The 22052-nt window shown below is 43.9% G+C and overlaps 1 protein-coding gene across 1 annotated transcript in view; it reads right to left on the bottom strand.

The window, feature by feature from the left end:
- Positions 1-19868: 19868 nt before the first annotated feature.
- LOC107297190 (probable E3 ubiquitin-protein ligase MID2) overlaps positions 19869-22052 on the bottom strand; it is a gene marked incomplete at its 5' end in the record, with an annotated part of 33763 nt that continues 31579 nt past the window's right edge. The window contains one exon of the mRNA XM_015826550.1: positions 19869-20455. Within this exon, the coding sequence (XP_015682036.1) occupies positions 20053-20455 (403 nt within the window). The remainder of the gene's footprint in view (positions 20456-22052) is intronic.

The raw sequence follows: 22052 nt of genomic DNA on the forward strand, positions 1-22052 counted from the left end.
ATTAAGCTATGAGAAAAGATCCTTGGGTGAATGTTCCAGGTTGCATGCAAACTTAACCCAATAATAGCATCTCTATCATATAGAACAGGGGTGTCAAACTCAATTTCACTGAGGGCTGCATCAGCATTGCGGTTGCCCTTGGGGGGGCTGGGTGGGTGTGGCCAGAGTGGGTGCAGCCTACTGGCTGGGCGTGGATGGAGTGGGTATGGCCTACTGGGTGGGTGTGGCCAGTTCTACATCGTTCGCGTCAAGGGTGCCTGTGGGGGCCTGGGCAGGAATGGGACAGATCTGAGGGTCTCTGGCAGAAGGGGGTGGGACCGGGGCAAGTGCCAAGGCATGGTCCATGGGGGCAAGTGCCAAGAAGGCCACCACAAAATTGTACATTGGCTCTCAGCCAGCCTGGTCCAGGGCCAAGGCAGCGGGGGCTGTTCCCTCACTGTTTCCAGGATGGCTTCGCGGACCACATGAAACCACTTTGCGGGCCGCATCCGGCCCCCGGGCCTTGTGTTTGACATGTCTGATATAGAACATAGCCAAGATGTAGTAGTACAAGGAGGCAGGTTCAGGTCAGACATTCAGAGAAAATTCCTATCCATAAGAGGAATTCAAGAAAACCAGTTTTCTAGACTCAGCCCCACTAGGTAGACCAAACCAGGAAATCTATTCCACAGGAAGGCCAGTACTACTTTTATTGAGCTTGGCTGTAAGAACAGAATCTTACAATTCTGATTGTGCCATGTTCTTCCTCTTCTTTAGACCCCTTGGGGGGTTGTTTACCTGGGCCACTTCAGAAACTATCTTGTTGTTCAGAACTTTAAAAATGTTTCAACCTAGGTAGGGTCCTACACATTTCCATCAAGGCCGTCTTCCTTATTGCAAAGGGCTGTGAGAATAACCTTGAGGGATAGAAAGAGGAGCTTCCACCAAGACAATGGTCAGATAAAAGACATCTGAGACCCAAGCAAGGATGGAATTTAGGAGGCATCTCAGACTTAACCACCCCTATAGTCCTCTTGAATGTAAAGGCAAGGGAAGACAGAGGCCCCTTGAGAGTTGCAAGAATCTGTTATTGTAACTTTACAATAAAAGTACTACCTATGTTTGTAACCACGGTCAGCCAGAGTAACTAACAGAGAGATGTTAAATCTTATAAAATCAGACACAGCACTAGAAGCCAAAATCACAAGACTACATCTGATTTACATTGGCCATGTCCTGCCTGAAAATTCATTGGTGAAGTCAATGATGCTAGGAATGTTTAGTAAAATAAGAAGGGGCAAGCAAAGAACCTGTTGGCTTGGTACCATCAAAGCTGATATAAAAATGAACATCCAACAACTGAAAGAAGCTGTACTTGACCGAGTAACATGGACAGCATGGCCTATAAAGTTGCTGAGAGTTGGACTGAAGGGTTAAAACAATAACAACACATTTGTAACCTTGGTTTCTTGGTCTGGGTTACCTTGAAGAACTAAAGGTAGGGAGATGGTGGGCTCCCTACCATAGGATTCAAGCGTCCACCAGTCAGCCAACTGTTCAGGCTGTTTTAATTTGGATTCTGCCCTGAGCAGGAGATGAAACTTGGTGGTCTCCATAGCTCCAGCTTCACACAAAAAGCTAAGCCCTGATTCATTGTACAATGATCTGAGAAAATACCGAACTCTATATCTCCATGTGCAAAGCAATAAATCATAGTCTACAGCCTACAGGGGACTGGGTTCATTAGTATGCTAAGCCTCATTAAAGCTCAGTGTGTTTTGTCAAACTGGGCTGATTTTATACATGGGCAGCACAAAAGCCCCAAAGGAGACGAGATAGACCACTATTTTTTGCTCACAAAGATGCCCGATAGCCTGCCCATGACTTAAAATTCACATCATGGTTCCTATCTCACTGGTGAAACAACCAGCGCATAACTCATTTTAAAGGAAGCAGCAGCTTTAAAAAACATAGGAGTGACGTTCAGTAGCATTAAATAAAATAAACTAAAAGTCTGTGGGGCTTTGTTTTGGTTTTAAATGCCCCAGGTTTGGTTTTCCCCTAAATGTCATCCAGGATGTGCCTCCTCTCTCAGTTATGACCCTTTTATTTTCACAACAGCCTTAGGAAGCCAATTAGTTGAAGAATATTATGGCTGCTTACTTTTGCTCCAAAGGACCCCAGTTTAATCCTGACCCACTGTCAGTTCAGTCTCTTCGGGTTGAGAGGTGTTTGACCAGATAAACAACCAGGCCTTCGAATTATTGTTTGAATATAGCCAGCAGCTATATTGGATCTTCTAAAGCAGCATTTTTCAACCTCAGCCACTTTATGAGGTATGGACTTCAACTCCCAGAATTCCCCAGCAAGACATGCAGTTTCCCCATGCTGGCTGTGGAATTCTGGGAGTTGAAGTCCGTACCTCATAAAGTGGCTGAGGCTGAGGAACACCGTTCTAAAACGACTATCAGTGTTTTCTGAATTTTAACTATGTTGGGCACCAGCCCAAAACAAACCTCCCATTTTGGAAAAATAGAAGCAAACATACATTCCTTCCACCCTACTTACTGCCTCATTAACATACATGGCATAGAATCCTGTGACTTGATAATTGAGTTGCGTCTTTCACGTTACAAATAATTCCTTTTCCAATTAAGTGAGTCGTGTGTTTTCAGCTTGTTATTGGGGGTAATTAGCACCTTTCTCCAACCCAGCCTAATTAAATTCTCAGATTTGCTTCTATGTTGAACATCCCAGTTTTTGAAGTTGACAGTCCTAAAGCTTCAAGTGACATTTAATTACCTCTTTTCCCCTTCTTTACCACAACACAGCCCACTAATGAACTACAGTACATCCCTTGCAGGTGTCTCTGTTCCCCATTATATTGTTGAAGCATTAAGCTTCTCATGCTTTGAAACACTATCATGAGATACTCAGGAAGTTATACCCATGAAATACTGAAGTGTTCATAATTTGACCCAAGGCAACGTCATCACGGCAGCCTGCAAAATTAAAAAAATGAAAGCTTTAAATGTCATTAAACTTACAGTGTGCTTGACACAACAGCTCAATTTCTCAATGCCTTTACAAGGGTCTTTAATCACCTCGTGACTCATGTTGTAAATAAATCTTTGACATTCTAAATCAGGAACCCAATGCAAAAGACAATCCAGAAAATTAAATTTAATTCTTAAATACCTATGTCAAACCTTTTTCATTTGTAAAGAAGCTAAACCTCATGAAAGGTTTTCCTCACATAGCTCCATTGGGCGTGTAACTATTGGATCTGTGGACTGACCAGAAGTCTATTCTTGTTTAATCCAAAAGCAGTATTTTAAGACTTAGTTTTAAGATAATTACAAGATCCAGAAAAGAAATATCTTCCATTATTCTTGTTCTCAGGGAGAAAAACATTTACAACGTGCCATGGGTTTGCAATCAAAATCGCACAACTAAACATACGTTATCCCCTGCCATGGCAGAATTTGTTATTTTCTTGACGTGCAAAATCATCTGATCAATCAAGGCTGTGGGAACAACTAATGAAATTGGCTCTAATTCTATCATAAATCTATTGTTCGTAACACAGCCAGGGTGTGTTGGCTGCATCCTTTACTAGAGAAATTAGGGGCAAATAGCTAAAGCTATGTGGCAGATGCCTCTCTGATGATCAGTTGGGAGAGGAATGTTTTTATTTATTATCCCCATAACACCAGTATCATTTAGGAAAGAGAACACGTCGTTTTTCCTATCTTTTCAGGCATTTTTTCTGATTACAAGCATGGGGCTTCTCCGGGGATGTAATGAGTGGGGTGAATCTGGGACCATGCCTTATGTACTACTATAGAAAGTCTTCAATTTGTGACCACAATTTCCATTGCTAAGCACGTTGAATCACACCTGATTTTCTGACCTATTTTGCCAATCACAGCAGTTGTTAAGTTGAGCTGGGCAGTCATTCAATGAATCCAGTTTCCCCCGTTGATACATCTCCAATGAGTTTTCTTCCTAAATGACAACAGATCGAGGTGGAGCTGCTTTGGAGGAACGTTGTCCATGGGGTCGTGATGGGTCGGACACGACTTCGCAATTAACAACAACAAGCCCTCTTGAGGCAAGAGAAGCAATTTTAATCCAGGGGATGCCTTTCTGCTGCTGCTTTGGAAGAGCACGTCCTTCCTCTAGTAATTAGTCTAATCGTCCTATTTTTCCCCACATGTCTCAATTTAGGTCTTTCTACAGTTGCAGGAGAAGTGAAACATATATCTAAGGTCAATGAAGAGAGCAACAGATGAGAGCAACAAACTAAAAAAGCAGAAGGTCATCTAGCAAACATCCCAGCAGGACCTCGGACAGCTCTAATTGAGTCCTACTGAGTTAAGTTCTCTCTCATTAGAGTTGGAAGGAAGCTGATTCAGAAAACAGGCAGCACCTGTTAAGATGCTGGCCACCGTCCTAGACCCATAAAGGACTCTCATCTGATTTTCCAAACTGGGGGAATACCTGGGGAGCTAATTCTGAGAACTAAAAAACCATCTGACTAAGGGTTTTGAGTGTGAAGCTTAGCTTACCCCAGAAATTTCTCGTGACAATCTTCCATCATACATGGAAAGGTCCAAGGGCTCAGAGTCATGAACTGTGTTTTACTGAGCAAAGCTTTCCTATTCAAATGCCGTGATTAAGGAATTTTTGCAACGCTACCACTGTGCTCCAGCCTCTTCAGTACCCATGATATGTTTCATTTTGCAAAAGAAAAAAGAAAAAAAATCAGGAAGAACAAACCATATGAAGGCTTTTCTGAGAACGTCGAATAACAGAGTTGGAAGGGACCTTGGAGGTCATCCAGTCTAAAAGCAGGAGAATCTATACCAGGGTTAGGCAACTTTGGCTCTTTTATGACTCGTGGACTTCAACTCCCAGAATTCCTGAGCTGAAGTCCACAAGTCATAAAAGAGCCAAGGTTGCCTACCCCTGGTCTATACCATTTCAGACAAGTGGCTGTTCAGTCTCTTCCTGAAAATCTCCAGTGATGGAGCACCCACAACTTCTGAAAGCAAGGCATTTTACTGGTTGCTTGTTCTCACCATTAGGAAATTTCTCCTTAGTTCTAGGTACAGCCTTCACTTTGCATGGTCTCTCCAGGTAGACTGGAAATACCTGCCCTGAAATTCTGCAGAGCTGTTTCTAGTCAGTTCCAACAACTTTGGCCATCTTTTTAGGAAGGAAAAATAAAGCCGTCCCAAAGGTGCTTTTTCAAGAGGCAACTGGACTTTCTTGTTTTTCTGTGAAAATGTTTTGCTTCTGTTCCAAGAAGCTTCTTCAGCTCTTCTTCTTCCAGAGCTAAAGAAGCTTCTTGGATGAGAAGCGAAATGTCTTCAAAGAGAAACAAAGTCCAGTTGCCTCTTGAACAAGCACCTTTGGGACAACCATGACCTGGATCACTGAGCATCTCCATAGACAAAAAGTTAAAGCTGTGATCTTGATCTAATAGTTTCTTTGGATAAAGCCAAGGCAACTGATTCTTGAGCAAAGAAGCAATAGTCCTCAACACAGATAGTTTAGCATGCAGTATTTTGCAACAGCAATTTCCCATTATTTCATCTAAAACCACTGCTCCACTCTGCCACATGATAGGACCCCTGCATCATGTACAAGCCCCCCTCCCAATTCAGACCCTCCATTAAAAATCCCAGTGTGCCGTACAGGTGGTCCTCGGCTTATGATCACAACAGAGTCCAGAATTTCCATTGCTAAACAAGGTGGGTGTTAAGCCAGTCACGCCAGATTTTACCACCTTTTTTGCCACAGCTGTTAAGTGAATCACTCCATCATTAAGCAACTCCATCTTCTCCCATTGACTTGGCTTGTCAGAAGCTGGTTGGGAATGTCGCAAATGATCACATGACCCCAGGAGGCTGCAATCACCATAAATACATGCCAGCTTCCAAGCACACACGAATGCTGATCACCTGGGGATGCAACCGTTGTAAATGTGAGGACCGGTTGTAAGCAGTGGTGGGATTCAGCCGGTTCGCACCACTTCGGCAGAACCGGTAGCTAATTTTTGGTTGCCCAGGCCCAGAATGGACTTCCAGGAGCAGCATCCACACAGAAAACCGATTGTTCACCTATTTCAGTGGTGGCGAACCTATGGGTGCCAGAGGCAGCACTCAGAGCCCTCTGTGGGGGCACGCGCATCGTCGCCCCAGTCCTAGGCCTTCAGCTGGGTTTTATAAAACCTTTTCACTTTAGGCCTCTGCTGCCGTGCACAAAAAAAAAAAAAAGGTTCAATCAATCAATTTCAACTTCTTGGGGAAAAAAAAAGATCTTGCAAAGTTGGAATTGGTTGTTTGAACTTTTTAGTCCCACCCAGTCTGCTGTTACCACCACAGCCACGCCCACCCAATGGGCCACACCCAGCCAATGGGCCACACCCACCCGGCACTCGACGATGCATAAGTGGCTTTTGGGTTTGCAGTTTGGGCACTCAGTCTCTAAAAGGTTCGCCATCACTGACCTATTTGAATCCCACCATTGGTTGTAAGTCCCATTTTTCAGCGCTATCGTAACATCAAGGGGTTACTAAATGAATGGTTGTGAGTTGAGGACTTCTTGTATTCCAAGAACCGTAAGCTAGGGAACCCCTTTTTGTAGGAAAGCCTGGTTTGGGAATCTTGAAGCTTAAACAAAGCAGCGTCTGACTTCCTTGCCCTCACCTTGTGCACAATTCTATTAAGTAAGATCTCCCTTTGCAGCCTGCTGGCTAAGGATGACATGCATTTAATGAACAGCTGCGGCCCCCTAATCACATTGGCAATTAAGGTTGTAATTAGAGCAACTTGCAAATGGTTTTCATGCTGATAAAACATGACAGAAAGAAACGCTTTCACTCACTGTCAGCTGCCAGACAATCTGCTACCAATCTAATAGCAATTTAATTACAATTCCAGCACTACCTTTGCTGTTTCCACACTCCCTGCTTTGTAACCTGGTGGGCCAGACCAAGCACCGCCTTCCAAATCTAATCTTTGCACGAACTGGTCAGCCTCTCGTCAGAGAAGACACGAAATCCGTTTGCTTAGATGGGAAACTGTGATTAGATCTATGAAGAGTCCTTCCTGATAGCGTATTATCTGCAGGAAAAAAAAAACCAAGTGCAACCAGCCTGCCTTCCACTGAGGACCTGTATACTGCACGAATCAGAAAAAGGGCTGAGAAAATAGCCACAGACTCCTTACATCCTGGACATAAACTCTTTCAACTGCTCCCCTCAGGACACAGCTATAGGACATTGCATGTAAAAAACAAGTAAACACAAAATTTCCTCCCCCCACGCCATCACTCTGCTAAACACCTAACTCCCACAGCATGGCCTTATGCCTAAAGATATTTAGGCTGTATTGCTGTTATCCTTGTCATGGTCTCATTTTTTTTCACCTCTTCTTTTCCCTACTACCTTCTCCTATTGGTATATTATGATTTATCAATTGTTATCTATACCTTATGGATTTATGATTGTATCTTATGATTTATGACTTATCACTTTGTTGTTTGTATGTACACCAAGAGCTTATGCACCAGAGACAAATTCCTTCTGTGTCCAATCACACTTGGCCAATAAAGAATTATGTTTATATACAAGTCTAGCTGAAGACCAGACTCCTGCGAGTCCCCTGGACTGCAAGGTGATCAAACCGGTCAGTCCTAGAGGAGATCAACCCTGACTGCTCTTTAGAAGGCCAGATCCTGAAGTTGAAACTCAAGTACTTTGGCCACCTAATGAGAAGGAAGGACTCACTGGAGAAGAGCTTGATGCTGGGAAAGATCGAGGGCAGTAGAAGAAGGGGACGACAGAGAATGAGGTGCCTGGATGGAGTCACTGAAGCAGTAGGCATGAGCTTAAATGGACTTCAGAAGATGGTAGAGGACAGGAAGGCCTGGAGGAACGTTGTCCATGGGGTCGCGATGGGTCGGACATGACTTCACAACTAACAACAACAACAAGCTGAAGACCATTTTCAGGAAGGACAGAGTCTAAGGCAGGCATGTCAAACTCGCGATGTCACGTGATGTTGTGTGATGTATCGTAACTTTTCCCCCATTGCTGGCAATGGGGTGGGCGCAGTTTCAGTACGATGCATCCGGCCCATGGGCCAGCAGTTTGACGTGCCTGGTCTAAGGGGAAAATCCAGAAAAGTCCAAAATAAGCTCCTTAAGAAAAATTTTAATGAGCTCATTAAGGGAAGGTGAAATTACTAATAGATACTCTTTGCATATGTTTAGGAAGTGAACCTGACTTTTAGAATAGATGAGTCTTCATGAGTCAGGGCAATGCTGAGCGCAGTTTTCATATGGTAAAATACTTGTTAATTAGAAGCAGAACAAATGAAGATTGGGTTCAAAGTTTGTCAGTTAAGGAATCTGAACAAAAGACATCCAAGCAACTTACAAAGAACTACTTTAACCTTAGGCCTTAGGTTGGGGTAGATTTTACTGCAGTATAAAGCTGTCCCTTACCCATGCAGCCTGAAGTTTCACTTACGCAGCTTTCAAGATTCTGTATCTTTTTTTTCTCCTTTCTTTCCTGGGGTTAAACTGATTGAGTCTCTCTGTAAATCTTGCTTTCTTGGATCATAAATTGACACTTACTCTGCTGTGTCTTGGTTAAAATGCAGCCCTAGGAAAGTGCATTAGGAAGGACCCTTCTATCTACATCAATCTGTTTATGTATTTGTGATAGGACGTTCCTTCAGATGGAAACCTCAAAGGAAAAGATTTATCACGTCTAAAGGAAAGGATTGAATCTCTGCTTTTCCCCCCCTGCAATTCTGATCATTAACAGTCCCATCAAGGGCTGCTATTTGCTTTAAAAAGGGATGCAAAGGGGCATTTAACGAAGTTAAGACTGCACATAAAAGGGATTTTGGGGATTTATTCAGCTCCAAACATTACAGCTAAATAGATTTGCAATTTTCAGCAGCTGTGGCTGTTTGACTATCTGCTGCGAGAGAAACATAGCAGGGGGTGTGTGTCTGTTTCTCTGTTTTGCTTGAAAGCGTCCCGTTCTTTAATGTTGGGAACAGAATACCGGTTTCGATAAAACTTTTGATACACAGCACATTCAAAAAGTCATAACATTAAACTGTGTGATTTAAAAATAAATAAATAAAGGAGGGGGAGGCAGCATTATGATGGTTGCCTAAGCCTTTCCTTTGCGGAGCGAATGCTTTCGAAAAAATTATTGAGGTTGACTTATCAATCTAAGGGAGCTGAACTTTCGTTAGAAAAGAAAATATTGACATTAGATTTTTGTGACAGTAGATTGATTAGAGAGAGAAATGATAGAGACAGACAGACAGATAGATGTTCTAGCTGCTGCTTCTGAAATCACTTGCAATCTCCCCATTCTCTGGATTTCACTCTCAGGCCCCTTTTTATTTATAGTTTTATTTTAAATATGACATACCCCCCCCATTTTGTGATGGGCTGGCTCTGGAGCATCTCAATAATTGCACAAGGAAGTTCATACAAAGTTGTCTTCTACTGAGGCAGATCTTTGATTCAGTTGGCTCAATATGACCTTCACCAGTCTTCTTCGGTAGGAAGTCATTCTGATCTCCTGTGACCACAAGGGTCTTCCATAGTTGAAAGGAATTGCAGTCAAGTCCCAACACATATGGAGAACTTCAGCTGGAGGAGCATGACTGGCATCTATGTTCCTAGTATTTCAAGCAGAGATTTTGCTAGATTCTGCCTGGAGATGCTAGAGCAGGGGTCTTCAAACTTGGCCCTTTGATGACTTGTGGACTTCAACTCCCAGAATTCCTCAACCAGGCAAGCTAGCTGAGGAATTCCGGGAGTTGACATCCACAAGTCATAAAAGGGCCAAGTTTGAAGACCCCTGTGCTAGAGATTGAATCTAGGGCTAGGCTGCATATAAAATGCTGTTTTACTACCGTATTTAGCTTTAACATTCCTCATTCTCTTCCTATTGGTCCATCGTGGGAGCCCTTCTACTGCAAAATCCTGTTTCACACAGTGGGCAATAGAGTCAGGCACAATCACTTCAACTCAGGATGGAGTAAAGCATGCCTTGAAGTTATTTACTATGCAACGCAGCCCCTTCCCTCTTAAGAGAGAAACTAAGTGGCTCCATTACTTTGCTTCAGCTGCCTCATTTGGCACTTCTGGAAATGCAGGTGACAGCCAAGGCATGCAAAATGATGCAAAGCACCCGGTGGAGGGAAAAATCATGTTGCCAATTTACTTTGCTGAAAAGAATTGCCTTAGGCTCCGCGGTGCAGAGTTCTCTATCAAAGTAAATCTCAGCCACCTTGCAAAAACCTACTTGGGCTCAAGAACTCACAAAAACACAGCAGATTTGAGGAAGAGGTGAAATTCATCCCTGATGCTCGGGAAACGAGGCCGTCCATCCTAGTTTCTGTGCTCATCAGAGAATCCCTGGGATGAAACGCAGATTTTAAGATTGATCTGGTGTCTCGGAAATTCTGAGGGAGTGGAACAAACAAATCAAAAAGTTGCAAGACTTGGGAAGTTCCAACTTACTAGAGCAGCTCTCCTAGGCAGGATAGACCTGTGCCAGAAATAACCTGTCCTACCTTGGCTGCAAAATTCCTGTACAGGGAGTCCTTGACTTACAACAGTTCATTTAGTGACCGTTCAAAGTTACAACAGCACTGAAAAAAGGGACTGATGATCGTTTTCCACACTCACGACCATTGCAGCATCCCCAGGGTTACATGATCGAAATTCAGATGCTTGGCGACTGGTTCATGTTTATGACGGTTGCTGTGTCCCAGGGTCATGTGATTCCCCTTTTGCAACCTTCTGACCAGCAACATCAATGGGGAAACCAGATTCACTTAACAACTGGATTACTACATTAGCAGCTGCAGTGATTCACTTAACAACTGTAGCAAGAAATGTCATAAAATGGGGCAAAAGTCACCTAACAAATGTTTCAGTTAACAACAGAAATTTGGGGTTCAGTTGTGGTGGTAAGCAGTTTGCTGGCTCAGGAATTCTGGGAGTTGAAGTCCACGAGTCATAAAAGAGCCAAGGTTGCCTACCCCTGGTCTAGGACTAACTGTATTTAGATGCAAATTAATGGCAGCTGTCCAGGGTCCTGAATTTGTGGTCTGCATCCAGAATTCTGAATCTCTGTGCCTTGGGGTTTCTTCTGTTAGTTTTATGTGCTACCATGTTTTCCCGAAAGTAAGGCCTACACCAACAATAGGCCGTAGCTTGATTTTTGAGGGTGGGCCTAATATAAGCCCTATCCCAAAACAAGCCCTAGTTTTGGGGCAAGGTACACACCTAAAAATCAAGCTAGGGTGAGGGTGAGGGTGTGGAGCTGCCCCACCGCCCAACACTCAGTTACCTTGCAGCCAGGCCTCTCCTTGCCAGCCCACTTCTTCTGAGGCCTCTTCTGCAGCCAGGCCTCCATTTCTCAGTCACAGGGCTTCCGCTTGGCCTGTGCAGCCAAGAACCGAGCTACGGATTCAATCCATAGCTGGGTTCTGCAAGATCTCAGCAGCCGAGCACCAAACTATGGATTGAATCCATAGCTCGGTACTCGGCTGCTTAGGCCTTCTGAAAAGGCCTGACTGCAAAATGCAGGCCCGAATGCAGCTACAGAACTTCGGCCCCAGAAGAAGTAGACTGGCTGGGTGGGGCTGTCGGTGCCAGAGGTGAGGTAAGGCCTATCCCGAAAATAAGACCTGGTGCCTCTTTTGGAGGCAAAAAAAAAAAAATAAGACCCAATCTTATTTTGGAGGAAACAAGGTATCTCTGTATCCTCTGGATGACAGGAGCTCTGAAAGACCAGCTCAAATGCAGTGGATGAAAGCAATAGCTGATATTTTGGAAGCTGCCCTTCCATCCATTTGGATACTGAGGGCTCCTTGGTGCTCTCTGAGCTTGGTTGTTTCTTGCAGACTCCCGAATACTGTTGATGTTATACCTAGTTTGGTAATGAAACATCTGCAAGAAAACAACCAAGCTCAGAGAGTACCAAGGACTCCTCATTTCAACCCTGAGCTACCAATATTCTCCTCTATCGGCATTCAGATACCTCCTGCTTCCAAACATGGAGATTCCATTTGTATGTATAAATGCATTCTATTAAGAGACCCCATTGCTTGCCTAGCATAACTTACCCATCTGAGGTCCTAGCTGTGGTCTTAATAGTGCACAATCCAGCCTCCTCATACAAGTCAGGCAATAATTTGTTGAATCGGGATTTGGAAAACAGATTCTTGGAAACCCCAAGAATCCAGGTATTCTGGAGCTCCGTTAAACATTAAAAAAAAATACAATGCACGTGTAATTCTTTAATACATACATTTCCAAGTACAAATTACCACTACAATGGATTTATGGCTCTTTCTTTGGGCAAGACCACGTGATGCTTCAAAGATCCACCTAAGTTCAGGAATGGGTATGTTTTAGATCTGGGAGTTAGATTTTTTTTCCCCTGGTCTAATACTGTTAATCTATAATGGTTAATTAGAGGCTTTTCAAAGAAATAAAGCTGCTTTATATAAAGTTAGATCACTAACTCATGTAGGTTAGTATTGTGTATAGAGTGACTGACCTTGGCTGTCTAGATTTTCAGATATGTCTTTTGGCGATACCTGGAGATGAAACTGGGACTTGGTGTAAAGTGTATGCTTTACTAGTAAGGTCTGCTGGATGTTCGGTGGAGCATTCAATCTTTTGTAATAACTTGGACTTATTTGAGAGGGCATGACTTGCTCAAAGTTACCCATCAAAAAACATGAAGCTCTAGAAATCTGAAACATGGAGGAAGTAGTTTTAGTCATCCAGTCAATATTCTGTCCATTGCTATCACGTACATTCATTTGGCTGAAAAAGGCTCTACGGTTTCCCCCAAGTTCTCACCATGTTATCACAGGTTTCTCTAATCTTGTGTGATATATAACCATGAGGCCTAGTTCCTAATTCTGCATTATTATTATTATTAATATTTGTTCTAAGTGGACAGTCATCCAATCACCATTTGGAAATCTCAGATCCAGGAGAAAACAATGCTCTTTCGTTGTTTAACTTTCTCTCATGTCAAGGAGCAACTTATGGACTCAAAATAAAGCAATTCTTACCCCAGAACCATGTTTAACCATGCTTGCTTTCATTCCAATTTGACCTCCTTTGGGGGTACTTCTATCTAAAACCAGAGGGATTAGATGTTCTGTGCTAATCATGGATCTGGAAGTTTCAGCAACCAAAGCAGAGGATTTAGTCCTGCAGAGACACTCAGTTGCTTCTTGAATGAGAAGGGAGCGCACTTAGGCATCTTTTTAAGTGTAGCTACTATTACAGACTTAGTGGTCAGGCATATTTTGACACTTTTTAAGAATCCTAAAGCCTTAATGCTTTTAGTGCCATCAGCTTTGGTTACTTATCAATTTTATCCCAGTAGAAAATCAACCCAGGATGTACAAGTAGCTGATACACATTTCAACGGCAAGCCGGGGTAACAAGGCAATTCCTACATCTGTAAAATGCATGCCATGTTTCCCCCAGTCCCCAGACAAACATTAGCAGAAATGGAGGGAATCACGTAAGCAGCACTGAAAATAGCTCCCTTAAAGTATCAACAGAGGCCAGTGAAGTGTAGATAGAAGCGTGTTGAAGTATTTTCATTGTCCATATCTTTGCTCTACCAATAGATAGCCTCAGCTCAAAGATTATGGACAATAAAAACACCGCACAGCAAAAATTCCATCTTGGTTTCTAGGATATTCCTATCCTCAAGTTTCTCTCCCATATTTTTCTTGGCAGAAAACCAAAGAGTCTGTCTTGCTTGTAGCTTGAATAAGATTCCAAGGGATTTCTGAACTTACCACTCTTGTTGTATCAATGTGCACCATTGTGTATCAAAGGACCTTTGAGCTTTTGGAGCTTTTTAAGATGACTGTACACTATCAACATTCAACTATGGACAGCACATGCAAAAACACATCGCCCAAGGGAAGCATTTCCTGTTCAAAAGCTGCAACTCAAAGTGGGTGTTGTAATCGCGCAATGTTGTGATACACCGTTCTGAACAAGGTGAGTTGCTAATGGGAAACAAAGGATGTGGAGATGTTTTGACAGCCTGGCTGGAATTCCCAGAGGCAACTGGCTAGCTACAGGGTGGAAACAGGATGCTGCACTTAGGAAATTTTTGGTTTCATCTCACTGGGCTCTTAAACCGAGCAGGTGGAAGCTTACCACAGAGTTTGAGGGCTCTCAGTAGGAAGGGTTGAATTTGAATATGTCCCCCAACATTTCACCGAAAGAATGCACTGGGATCTCAGTGGTAGGGTAGATGCACCCCAGTTATACCTACCATTGTTACATATTGGAGGGCTCTATATATGTTCAACAGATTCCAAGTTTATGTAACTTTTCCACTGGTCAAATGTATCCACCAAGAGCACGGGCAATAATGGAAGACTTCATTCACTCGAGTCAGTTCAAACGTTCTTTCAGTGCAAAATATCACTGAATCTCCTAATTACTCCCTTTTTATAATGTAATCCCTTAATTTGGGGTAGAGTCAGGGTAACTGGATGCAGTTGAGCATTTACTGGCGGGATGCCCTCCCTGATGCCATTCGGAGTTTGCAGCAATTTTTTTTTCTTTGTGCCCTAGGAGAGAAACATCTGCTGCTACCTAGGATTGAACTCTCAACCTTCTGAGTTGTAATCTTGGGTTACAAAGAAAGCTAGCTTGTTTTTGTTTAGGCTGATGGTTTAGGGTTACCCACACATTGTTGCCATCTATTAAACTCCCCAACTACATTTCAAGCACCAGTTTCAGGCACAATCTGTAGTTCAACTAACGTTTCCGCCCCATTTCTTTAAACACCAACTATTTTGTGAAACTCACACCTCACATTCCAGATGTGCATATTGGGTCCAGATGGTTAGGGATCTTGCTACTCTCCTCTATCTTCCTTTCCACTATTTCTACAGCAGCCCTTGGGCATTTTAGGCATGGATGTTTACCATCACCCCTTCCCCACCAGATTTTTTAATTGGAGACACCAGATGTTGGATTATAGAATCTTTCGGATGCAAAGTCAGTGCTCTGACATTAAGTGGGTCTTCGAGTGACACTCAGATCAGCCCAAATCCATTCAACATCCATGACTCATATATCCTAGAGTTAAGGAGAAATTGCTGTGTGGTTTGCCCACCAATATTTTGATCAGCAGTGGGTGTAGTCGATTATGCAAGTTGGGATCTCTGACCACGGTCCAATTCTTCATGGAAGCCCCACTTGCCCTGTTGGCAGAGCAGAAGCCAGTGTCCAGTAATGAGGAACTTATGCTTCCAGAGGTCAACCTTGATGTTCTTCAACTACATCAGGAAAGGCTGCTCCTTTCCCCAAAAGTGCACCCGTTTTCTTTCTCTCTCGTTCAGACACAGAGACACATAGAATTTTTTGATGCCTAAATGGTCGTAACAGTTTACTGTGCCTTCACTAAGGAAGGCAACCACCGAAACAGGTAGGTAGGAGAAGGAACAGCTCAGGTTACTTCCGTCAACCATTCCGTCAACCAAGTGCATCTAGAAAGGCAGTTCAGTCAACGATAATGATTCTTTCGCGGCTGCTGGGACTTCTTTGTGTTTTCTTTTGCCTGAGCTGGACTCAGCCAATCCTCTCTTCTCAAAACCAGACCCTTGATCCCTGGGGAAACACTCTTGACTTTCTACAGAAAGCCCCAGTAGAACATGTAGTGCAGTCCAGAAGCAGCCGCATGGTCAGGACGATGTGACAAGTGGAAGGAAGGAGAGGACAGCCTGAGGCCTGGCACAAACATCTGCCAGCTGGAATCAGAGGTCAACGCAAGGGGGGAAAGAGATAATATGAGATAGGCTTGGCTGGTTGCATAGGGTGAAGTGAGGACACTGTCTGGAGATGTCAGATCAGAGAAAGAGATCGAAGCAGCTTTGCTATAAACCCCTGGAAGGGCTTCTGTGCAAAGATGCCTCACTCTTCCTTCATTAAGGTCACTGCCTGGAGAGACTTCATGCTGCGTAATATTTATTCAGCTCGTAAAAAAAAATTAGCAGACTATGCCATGGCTCTCTAAACAGACTTCAAGCCATTCTCTTGCAAACACCCATTGTTTCTTGGCAGGCCACTTAAAGCTGGACTCGTCAGTCTTCTAAAACATCATTCTAGCCCATGGATAAGCTCCAGCTTTGCTTCCAGACCCCTTTTTGTAGACATTTGTGTCTTGATAACACGCCAGGCCAGACAGATTCAAAAAGAAAAGGGCAATTCTTAATTCCTCGTTTGCCTCTTTTAATTCTGGCCTTTAGGACTACATGGTGTCCTTCCAGGCCCAGCTGCCTGGAGGATGATATGCCTGTAGAATGTGTGGGAAAAAAATTAGGAGCACAGGTGATGGGGCAGAAAACTGTCAAGCAGACATACGTGGTAGAGCCCCTTTGCAGAAACAGCGAAACCAAGAAAGTGCAGTTTGGTTCGCTAGGTGAGGAGAAGGGAGAGCAGGCTGCAGTTCTTCCCCATCAGAAAGAGGAGACCCGAGGCCCTTCCAATATTTTGGGATGCCATTTCCATAATCCCCGGTGTTTAGGTTTATGGGCACTGAATCCCGCAATGTCTAGAAAACATCAAGTTATCAATCCCTAACCATAATCTCAGCTCCCTGTTTTTTATTTCCATCTGGAAGTGTGTGCAATGAGGTAGTTCTCATAGAAGGGAAGGGAAGGAAAGAAAAGGGAAGGGAAGGGAAGGAAAGGAAAGGAAAGGAAAGGAAAGGAAGGAAGGAAAGGAAAGAAAGGAAAGGAAAGGAAAGGAAAAGGAAGGAAAGAGAAGGGAAGGGAAGGGAAAGGGAAGGGAAGGGAAGGGAAGGGAAGGGAAGGGAAAGGGAAGGGAAGGAAAGGGAAGGGAAGGGAAGGAAAGAGAAGGGAAGGGAAGGGAAGGGAAAGGGAAGGGAAAGAAAAGTAAATGAAATGAAATGAAATGAAAGGAAAGGAAAGGAAAGGAAAGGAAGAAAGTATTTAAATGCTATAGAAGAAGGCATCTATGACAAACCAATGAAAATAGAACAATGAAACTTGTCCAGTGTCTCTCAGTGCTGTAGGAATATAATTTCCCCTCCCACGCAGCATCAAGAAACCGCATTCTGAAATTAAAGCAAATCATCAAAATACATTGCGGTCCTATTTTTCATCTTGCCTAATGTCTCATCTTGCATCTCTACTGAATGAATCTGAGCACTGTGGCAGAGCAATGAGGAAGGGAGGCAGGCTCCTAAGAAACAGAAGCAGTGAGAGATGAGGATTGGGGATAGAAGGTAAGACCATGGGAATAAGAAGAGGTTATTACGGGTACAGGACACAGTTGAGAGTTGTGCGTTAGTTAGAAGAAGGAAAATTATGAAGAGCTCCTAATTTCCAACTCTTCATTGCAGGGCCTTCTGGAGATGCCTTGGCGTCTACATTTTCAAGTCTCTCTGCAGCCACAAAGTAAAGCTAGTGATCTAAGCTACTGTTTGCTCGCTTTTTAAATGATGGCTGAGATGCTTGAAGGGTTTATGACGGGTTATTGAATTCTGTGCAATAATGCGCACATACGTTGGCAGGAAATACAACAGGAACATCACTACCACATCACAGTGATCTCGAATTTTGATATCTGGGCACAAGCTCATTGATGATGAGGATGCCTTCTCCTTTATTCCTTTGGACTGACCCAATTTTTTTAAACAAAAAACAAAAAACAAACCCACCCTCGCTCTAAAACAATGAGCCATTTCAGTCATGCAACTTGAAGGAAATTGATCTTTGTAGCTGACCTTACAGGTTTTAGGAGTGACAAATTTAGCAGCAATCATAAAAGCCTTGACCATTGCTGTAGAGGAAACCTTGCAAGGGCACCTGCCCATAGATTCTAGAACATCAAATACCGTGGTATGATGGCTACTTTTTTTTTTGTAACAATGGCTTCCCACCAAAAACTTCCGAAGGCATTACAATTGATCTGCCAACATCTCAGCCAACTTGTCCCTGCATTGTGTGACAGACCCTGAGGGCAAACTCAATATAAACCTGAATAATATCATGCTCTCCAATGTTTTTCTTTGACCACCCCCCCTCTAAAGCAAGAGAATCCACGTTTCCCCCAAGGAAGAAAAGGCCCAAATGTTGAGCATACTGAACAAAGAAGGAAACCAAGCTTTCTTCCGTATGGCAGTTGGTGCCATTTTGCCACCGGGTGCTGAATGATCTGGTATGACTTTTCTGGAAGCCACGGCAATGGGGTGCAGTCTAAAGCAGATTTCCCCAGTTTGGGGTGTACAGTTAGGGGATTACAGTTCCCATCTTTTTGTATATCACCAGTGGGCATTCCATGGGATGCCTGTCATTTCAGGTATCCAAGCCACGCCAAGAAATTCAGCAGTTAAAATGGCCTATGTTATGCAGTGCAATATTTAATGATTTAGTGGGGTAGGATTAAATTAAAGGCCAAACCACCTCTGGGAGATTTCCTGGATACATTTTGGACCCTTGCAATGCCCTCCCCCTCCAATAGGCTGAGGTTTAGTCTGCCCCTCCTGGGACATAATTGAATCAGCTGACTTGCTTCGACTAGGATGGGAAGCTCTAGAGGAGGAAGCAGCAGGGATGCCTCATCCCAGAAAAAAGAAGGACAACCAACCTCAGATCAAATGATCTGAACCAGATGATGGGACAAATAGATGGAAGAATCCTTTCGGATACCACCAGTCTGGAGATGCTAACTTTACCAAATACACTGTTGGTTCCAAGATTCTCCTAAACTAAAATCCCTCCTCTTACACTTCCTGCATTGGGTTGAGTTGGGTTGGGTTGGGTTGGGTTGAGTTGGGTACTGGCCTCTTTTCTTCTACTAAAATCCCAGGCAGAGTCTGCTGTGACCCAAAGACGTGAATCTGTTGCATCTCAAAAGCCAACATCCTGAAGTTATTCTAGCTTTTAGGCCAGCACCACACCACCCATTTCTGAATAAAATGCATTCCTTACAGCTCTTGGACTTTCCACTTGTTTACAAAATTCCTTGCCCAGAAGGCACTTCTGGGTAGGAAGAAGAGTTAGTCTGCTATCACCATCAGCAGCAGCGGGCTCCCACTGTGTGTAAAAGTGCACAAACAAAGCTTCAGTTAGCCAAGCTTTCCCAACACCTTCACGCTGGGTGCATATAGTAGGTCTACGTGGGTCTTATTTCTATTCATTCAAACTGGGTTTGGAAGAAAGTGGGCTGGACTCAGAGAGCACCACTGCTCTCCTCATGCCTCTGTATGTTCAGTGTAACATCTGCCAAAGGAAACTGATTTACATGCAGCAGTTTATGGGCCAATCCTCACTTACAGCCACTGTGCTTGAGTATACATGATTTGGAAGGAACATGGCAAATGACAAAAATTTGGGGCTAGGGCCATTACATATGGGCTAAGTCCCTTTTCCATGTGTTTGTTAATGTGCAAGAGGAACATTTGCAGAGTGCTAAATTCATTCTGTCCCCCCTCCCCCATGTACAATTGTTATGGGGTAATAGGGGACCCAGATCTGTATTTTCTAGGCAATGGCTTGGGTTCCAATTTTGTTGGGTTCCAATTCTCCCCAGATGATAGGTTATAGACCCGATGGGGGGGCCCTAGGATTGCTGTCAAAACCCTTGTTGCACTTTGGATTCCCAGGCAGTTGAGATGGCACGACCCATCTCCATACCCTGCCATGGTACCCTTCCTCTCGTCAGGAACAAACAAGACATGCCAACTCCGTTGGAGACAATTCAGTAGTGCTATCAAAAAAAATAAAATAAAAATAAAATAAAATTAAGTTTTAAAAATCTGGTCCATGAAATATCACCCACACTCCTTGAACAGGGTGCACCATGAGTGGTGGACTTTCAGTAAGAGAGAGGCTAGCAGGCTGCCGACTGCCTCCAAACACACATGAAGTCATTGCCCCGTCTAGTTGCACAATTGCTCCAGAGATTCAGCTGGAAAAGACAGGTCTTCTTGGGCCCTCAATGGCAGGTTTTCATTCCTGATACATAGGGGGACTCTTGAGGCCGGCAGTTGCATTCCTGCTGTTCCGGGTAGTCTATAAAGTCTGGGGCAGGAAGACCCGTGACCACCATTAACGATTTGTTCCAAATGGTAAAGGTAGGGCAGACAGGCAGGATGAAAGCAATCTCAAACGTATGGAGATGGAGCGAGTTGGCAGGGTCGTAGAAGGAGAAGACATTATTGTCATAGTCCAGGAGGACGCCCAAGCGCTTCATTTGGGGGTGAACGTCAAGCAGCATCTCCTTGTTGTTATGCCGCACTACAAAACTGTTGTTGCAGCGGGAGAAAACCCAGGAGGAGGAGTTCTTGCCGACCCACTCGTTCTTAGGGGCTGATTTGTAGGCAATGCCAATGGCGTACCTGGAAAAACAGGAAGGGGAAGCAAAAGTCAACTTACAGGAGATCAGCTGAAATGAGGCAAAATGGAATGGAACGTATGCACCTGTAGCAGCAGGTAGGGGCGAGTTCAGAGCCTTCCTAGAAAGAGGCCCAGATCAAGAGAATATGCAGACCCAAACTGGATGGGGCAGAGGGGGGGGGGAAGTTCAAGGTAGCCACCCTAGAATCTCTCAAGATTTATCTAGTAGGCTAGAAGACTATTGCTTTAGTCCGGCAAGATTCTGTCCATTAAGTACAAGCAAATAAAGGATTGGACTCAAATATGTTTCACTGCCTCATCTCGAAGTTTGAGCTTGACATGGAAAGACAGCCTCCCTTCATCAAGTCTGATAGACTGACTTAAATGTTGGACGTCCACAGGGTTCAAACCTTCATTCAAATAGACCACACATTAGCCAGCTTTATTTTTGTGTGCCTTCCAAGCCAGTCTTGGCTCCCAGCAACTGAACAGACCAATCCATGCAGGGTTTTTTTAAAAAACAGAAGTGGTTTGCCTTTGTCATTCTTCTTCCCAGAGCTGACAAGGAAGGACTGCCCCAAGGGAGGACTAGAATTCCCTGTCTCCCAGTTTCTAGTCTGATAATGTTGGCCACTACATCCAAGTAACTCTCAACTGGCTCTGTGCTGACTGCTGTTTCTTTGAGTTGAGTCTCTCTCACAGAATTCTTTTCCAGATCCTAATGAGGAGCGTCCACCCTCACTTTATGGGAGCAAAAAAAGTAAATCTTGGAAGCAAAGTCTACTTTTACTTCCCCCAGACTTTTAAATACCCAACCCAATTTTTTTCCACGGCTTTGTGCTTCTCATTCTACAGCCCTTTTACGTTGTGCTGGTGACTTCAAAGTCCCTGCGTTCGTTCCGCTCTCACTGTGGCGTTTTGTTAACTGCCATGGGAATTTCTACATCGATCAAACAAAATGAAGTATAGTTTGGTATGCTGGTAGAGGTGAGTCTGTGTGTGGGTGTGGGTGGGTGTTTGTGTGTAAGTGTGGGGGGAGGGGGGAGGGAGGGAGGGAGGACAGAGAATTCTCTCGTCACAAAAAAGTAATTGCCCAGCTATGCCCATCAACCTCTAGTTGTTGTTAAAGCAGGTGTGTAGAATTCTTAATTTCATGCTGCGTCAAATGCAAATGATGGGAAGACGGTGAAGTGTGCTCTCCTATTTCACAGTCCAGCTATTATGGTGCCTTTCACAATCTTCAGCTCTTGCCTTGCTAAGTTGGGTCTTTCTTTATAGGCCCTTGGCACAGAGGGCCCCCCCCCCCACACCTTTCTCATCCACCGCATACTGTACATCAGTTGAAGCAGACATTGCTCTTGAAAAGGATTCTATTTTTATAACAGAGATCCTACAAAATTGGGATTTTTGTTGTGAGATGACACTCTGTCTCTTTGTTCTGCTTTCTTCCTGCAGCCTATCCTTCAGTACTGTGTTGTTTAGCCACGTAACATGATTGCCTGATGGCATCGGACCCGGATACCTTCGAGACCGCCTCCTGCCGCAGATTACCTCCCATCGACCTGTACGCTCCCATAGAGTGGGTCTCTTCAGGGTGCT

This window comes from Protobothrops mucrosquamatus, unplaced genomic scaffold (assembly GCF_001527695.2).
Source record: "Protobothrops mucrosquamatus isolate PMUCROS unplaced genomic scaffold, P.Mucros_1.0 scaffold3177, whole genome shotgun sequence".
NCBI lineage: Eukaryota > Metazoa > Chordata > Lepidosauria > Squamata > Viperidae > Protobothrops > Protobothrops mucrosquamatus.